Source organism: Sinocyclocheilus rhinocerous, unplaced genomic scaffold (assembly GCF_001515625.1).
Source record: "Sinocyclocheilus rhinocerous isolate Xijiao unplaced genomic scaffold, SAMN03320098_v1.1 scaffold705, whole genome shotgun sequence".
Classification (NCBI taxonomy): domain Eukaryota; kingdom Metazoa; phylum Chordata; class Actinopteri; order Cypriniformes; family Cyprinidae; genus Sinocyclocheilus; species Sinocyclocheilus rhinocerous.
In genome coordinates this window covers 772,040-778,029 of record NW_015630576.1, presented here as the reverse complement: position 1 = coordinate 778,029, position 5,990 = coordinate 772,040, and the positions used below count along the sequence as shown (strand labels likewise).

At 38.3% G+C, this 5,990-nt stretch overlaps 1 protein-coding gene across 1 annotated transcript in view; it reads right to left on the bottom strand.

Moving 5' to 3' along the window:
• LOC107740658 (insulin-like growth factor 2 mRNA-binding protein 1) overlaps positions 1-5,990 on the bottom strand; it is a 37,122-nt gene that overhangs the window by 10,111 nt on the left and 21,021 nt on the right. Inside the window, exon 3 of the mRNA XM_016553163.1 lies at positions 4,579-4,648. Within this exon, the coding sequence (XP_016408649.1) occupies positions 4,579-4,648 (70 nt within the window). The remainder of the gene's footprint in view (positions 1-4,578; positions 4,649-5,990) is intronic.

Sequence of the window (5,990 nt, the reverse complement as noted above, 5' to 3'; positions counted from 1 at the left end):
GGTAAAATAATCCATGTGACATCAGGGGTTCAACCGTAATTATACGAAGCTACGAGAATACTTTTTGTGTGCAAAAGAAAAAAAAATAACGACTTTATTCAACAATTCGTTTCCTCCGCGTCACCCTAGCACTATTTTGGTGAGTATCCACTGAACGCAAACAGCGTATGTTGTTCTGTGTCAGCTGCACCACGCGGATACGTTTTCTACGTTGTTTGTGCTTTGATTTGAACGTAAAATGGCGTATCCGCATGGCGCAGCTGACAAAAAACAATATACGCTGTTTGCGTTCAGTGGATACTCTCCAAAATAGTGCTAGTGTGACGCGGAGGAGACGAATTGTTGAATAAAGTCGGTTTTTTTTTTTATTTTGCGCACAAAAAGTATTCTCGTAGCTTCGTATAATTACGGTTGAACCCCTGATGTCACATGGATTATTTTACCGATCTCCTTGCTACGTTTCTGGACCTTGATCGTGTAAGGACCCTTGTTGTCTATGAGAGGGTCAGAGAGCTCTCAGCATGCATCAAAATATCTTAATTTGTGTTCTGAAGATGAACGAAGGTCTTACGGGTTTAGAACAACATGAGGGAGAGTAATTAATGACAGAATTTTCATTTTTGGGTGAATTATCCCTTTAATATATTTTTGCATTTTTGTTCAGGTTTCTTTTTGGAAAATGCTTTTCAAAAAGTATTGATTTATGTTTTAAAATGGCCTTTTAATTATTTCCTTTTTGGTCATGTTTCTTTTTAGACGAGGCTGAAATTTTTTTTTTTTTTTTAAGTAAAATAGTATTGATGATGTTAAAATACCTTCACTTTTTTCAATGGAACATGCAGAGACAGCTGTGAGTGAGCCACTTGTAGCTTAATTTCCCCCCAAAATGTAAACTTTCCAGCAACTTTGAGGCAAATTATTAAAACAAATCTGTTTGAGCATCCCAGCCAAAACAAAACAGCAGCATTGGTTTGCAGCGGGATCATCTGTTTGTCTAACCTATGTAAAATGAAATATTGCAATTTCTGTTTTGGTGATGCTAAAACCCTACATTCAGGCGGTTTCTAAGTAAAATTTAAGATACTTCCCTTGCCAGAAAATGTAGGAAAAGTTCAGTCTTTGCTATTCAGAGGCAGATGAAATGCAGACGCGTTGCATAAATTTGCACTAAACTGATAGAACTAATTATACAGTTATTAAACTACAGTTTTTTGTCCACATAAATATTTGAAAATTTACATTTAAACAAATATTTAAAATATAAATGTAAAAAATATTGTAATTTTTTAGGTTTCTTTTTGTAAGAGGTTGAAAAATATTTTACATTTTTACTTACTTTAATACTTAATAATTAATTTGTAATTAATACTGATTTTCAAACATTTTTGTTGATGTTACAATTCTCATCTTCCAACCAAATATGCAAAGAGATCTTGGAGATCTTACATGTAGCTTCATTTTCCAAAAGAAGAGCAAAATGTCTATTCCTATTCTATCTATAGCACACCTGTACATACAATTTATTCTTTTTTTGTGGTTTATATTTATGCATGTGTATTTTATTCACAAAAAAAAAAAGAGAGAAATTAGGTTTAGAGAAGGCTCCCTCACCAGCTTTGCTTCATGAAACAAGAGCAGTCAATATATCCAATACAAAACTAATGAGTAGCGGTTACAGCCGCAGACATCTTCAAGAAAAACTGCTCTCAAGTTTACACCCACAATCACATAAAAACTAATTACACTAATGACATCCAACATCATCCAAATGCTGATTTACGCTGACAGCTAGTGTTCAGAAAGGTCCTGGTCTTGTCTATATCTAAATGATGTGGAAAGAGATGCATGGAAAGGTGAAAGTCAAAGTCAGAACGGGGATAAATCCACCAGAACGGTAACTTCCAGGTACTTAATACTTTAGCTCTGATATTAAAACGTTCATCCTTTCACATGCCATAAGAGTGAACAGATATAAAACAAGTTCTTGAGGAACATTTTTACATGACAATTTTGTGCTGAAAAAAACAATTACAACTAACTTTTTAACAACAGTTAAAACAACTACTTTTGTGTATTGATCAACAGCCTATGGACAGCGTCCATATTAAGACTTTTATAAAGAATATCTCTTTGGATTTGAGACTTTAGTCTTTGCAACTTTACAGATCTTCTTTATGCACCAAGAGCTTGTAACACTCCAAAGAGAAAGGAAAAAATGAAATTGCATCATATGACTCCTTTAAAGTCTAGTTTTAAACATGTCAAGTCTTTATTAATGTAATCTTTGCATTCGTCTTGGTTTCATATAAATTTACACTGAAACATCATCATCATTTCCAAAATGGTTTGTAAATTTCCTTTTCTTTTAAACAAATGTTTTTGAGAGTTGCACTATATACCTTGTAAAAAAATAAAAATAAAAAAATTGGTCACACTTTATTTTAAGGTCTAATTCTCATTAATTATCTATTAACTATGACTTTTGCCTCAATAAACTCCTAATTACTGCTTAGTAAAGTTAAGATTAGGTATTGAATTAGGGATGTAGAATATGGTCGTGCAGAATATGTGCTTTATAAGTATTAATAAACAGCCAATATGCTAAAAATATGCATGCTAATAAGCAACTAGTTAGCGAGAATTGGTCCCAATACTCAAGTGTTATACTATTCTAAAGTTTATTTAATAAATTAAATTTCTTGAAATTAATTGAGGAATTAAAAAGGTGTGTAAAAAGAGTGGTATTCAAGTCATTGCATTTAACATTCTTGATCTATGTTTAATGACACTCAAAAAAAAAAAAAAAAGACTGATAAAATATATACCCTGAACTCTGGAAAAAAGTATAAATGTAAATAAATATAAATGTAAACGAACATTAGATGTGGATCAGTGCAGAACTTTGACCAGCTATATAAGTAAACCTTAACAAGAATGTGTTGACTGTAGAATCCTTCAGATAATTCTAGTACGACATGATTTATGTTCATACATTTTATTTCAAAATCGAGGACAGGACCTGTGAGGTTCGAGAAAATCTCTCTAAATGATCTGGAAGGAGGTATTATTTATAGGTAGATTAAACATGGTGAAGATGCTTGGGCGCATCCGTCCTGTTCGTCGCTCGTGGAAGCGAGGCGGAATGGGCAGAGGAGAAAGAGAGAGAGAGAGAAGAGACTGAATGGGTATATTGAAACTAGACACTGATGTATGTCAATGCCAGCTGCCCCGGAAGCATCCAAACTCATCGCCCGAGAAAGAGAGAGAGAAAAAGAAAGAAATGCAAGTAACTACAGCAATGTCCATGCAATGCAAGGCTTGGGGGGGAAAAGAAGAAGTAAAAATGAGTGAATCAACTATAAAGTCCAATAGAGCACTGCAGCATGGCATTGCTCCACAACCATAACAATGACACAGTTATAAGGAGACCAGATAACCTACACAAAGCCGTAGCACTCTGGAACCTCTAGAGGGCGAAGCAGCAAACTTCTGAAGCAATGCATGCGTTTAGGATGAAGGAGGGAAATGGGTGCCAGGGGTCATGTGGGAGGGGCAACCCTTTTCTGGTGACTGAGAGCAGAAACCCTAAAGACCTCTGAACTCCGGAAGGTTGACGCCCACCGGTTGACAAGCAGAGAAAATGGCACCGTTCGCCCACTTTCAAGCTCCCTTCATGCAAATGGCGGGCAAAACAGCCAATCAGGGAACAAAGAATCCTGCAAGGGTGTTTCACGCCACAAAGATCAGCATTGTGAGCGTGCCTAAGCCAAATGAAACCAATTGAAACCATGCATTGCCTAATCTTGAAAATGGCCATGCAGATTCGAAGGCCTTGAAGCACTTATTAGAGCAGTGGTCGCCAACCCGTCGATCGCTGTCCCAGTAGATCCCGAAAACAGTAAAATAAACACAAAAATGCATTACATTTCTGGGGTTTTATTAATGTATCACTGAAGGGAACTGTCTTGAGAAAAGTTTCGATGGCAATGGCATTTTCTTCTCTTCCGTATAAAACCTCCCTCAAATTTGAAGTACAATCCGGGATGTCTTTTTCTATCAATTCTTCAATAGGTAGATCTTGTCTTTCATAAAGGCCGAGGTCAGGGATCTTGGGCCTAAAAAGGTTGGTGACCACTGTATTAGAGTATGTACTTTCTTTTTTTATTGGCTTCCAAGATTATGCACAAATCAGGAGAAGTGCAACATGGCTTGACTTGAGTTTGAAGCAAATTAAGAGCAGGAAAGCACCAAAAGGTATAACAAAAGGCAAAGGCCACACAAACACGATGGGAGAGACCACCAATCTGTTCGCTCTCCCACTGATCAATCACCTCGCTCCCAAACCCATCCCCCAATCTGACGCCTCCACATCCCACCCCCTCTACTACAAAAACATGCCTCTTGTTTGGCACCTTTAAACCCGTTTAAACCCATCATGTCACGTCCCACCAAGTCTCTGACCACTTTGATTGGTCGAAGCCGTGTAAATCACGTCCAGATGAAAGAGGTGACCTTTTGGTCTCTTTTTCCATTGATTAGAGACGAAAACATGCTTCAACTTTGCGTTACTCAATTTACCTGTTGTGCAGCAGGCCCTACGTCCAGCCGTGGAGCAGTGGATGATGGGACACCAACCACAGAACCAAATCTGTTAACATGCTCACATTCCCCAGAAAGAGTTGCATGGGATTTCTCTGTATTTTATGGTGTGGCAAATAAAATCTATGTTTAGATTTGGCCTTAGTTAAAACGGGAATCTCAAGACACGCTGAAACATAGAAAGTTCAATCACACAGCACTAAAAAGACAATAAAAATGCTAATAAAAAGGCCAAATAACAAGAACAGAAAAGAGTGAAAGAAAAAAGAAGAAGAGAGAGATTCACCCCCAATAAGGGTCAAAGGTGAGGACTCTATAGGTCAGCGAATAGCATTAGGGGGAGGGTGTGTGTATGTTAGGGTGAGGGTTGGTATGTGGTATTGTCCTACAGGAGCGGTGCGGGTCAGCGGCGCATTATTGAAGTTTACTCCTATCTGGAACTTAATGTGAACGTGAAAAAAAAACAGTTGAGATGACTATTGGTGCTTTTCCACTGCGTGGTACGACTCGGCTCGGCACGGCTCAGTACGGCACGGTTCGGCTCGGCGCGGTTTGCGCTTCTACTGCAGTTCAGTACCGCTTTAGAGTGGGCGGGATTATTCACATGTCGTGTTCACTTGGAACCCCAACCGAGGTGGTACTAAAAAAAGTACCAGGTACCAGGTACTGTACCCAGTGGAAAACCCCCAAAAGTTCACCCGCGCCGAGCCGTACCGTGCCGCACCGTGCAGTGGAAAAGCGCCATAAATGGCCTGAGATAAGATTTATCAGAGGCTATAGCAGGAGTTTGCAATGTGCTTTTAATAATCACAATAATAATAATCATCATAAAATAATCCATAAAGCTCACTCTTTTAGTAAAGAGAATCATACTAGCTTGAGCGTCTAGCTGGCAAAACCCTGCTCCGCACACACAGCATCACATGAGCCAAAAGAAAAAAAAGCATTGAAGGGAAAGAGCTACATGTCTTGACAGTTAAGCACATTCAGTTCCTCCACACACCACACAGACATGCTTAAACACAAACACATTTACTTTGCTATCTTAATGAGGGCATATATCAAACTACCAGTCAAATGTTTGGGGTCAGTAAGAACTTTTTTTTTTTTAAAGAAATTAGTACTTTTATTTAGTAAGGATGCATTAAATCAGTTTCCACTAGGGCTGCACGATAAATCGCATGCGATATTTAACGCGCATCTTGTCAGAAAGCCGGTTCTGTAATCAGCGGTAAATCTCCATCACGTGCGGGCTTTCACATTGAGCAGCATTAACTACACAGAGTCGTTGTTCACTGACGAGCTGCGCAAAAAATCGCACGAATATGAACGTGGTTTTGCGCAGCTCGTCAGTGAACAACGGATCTGTGTAGTTAATGCTGCTCAATGTG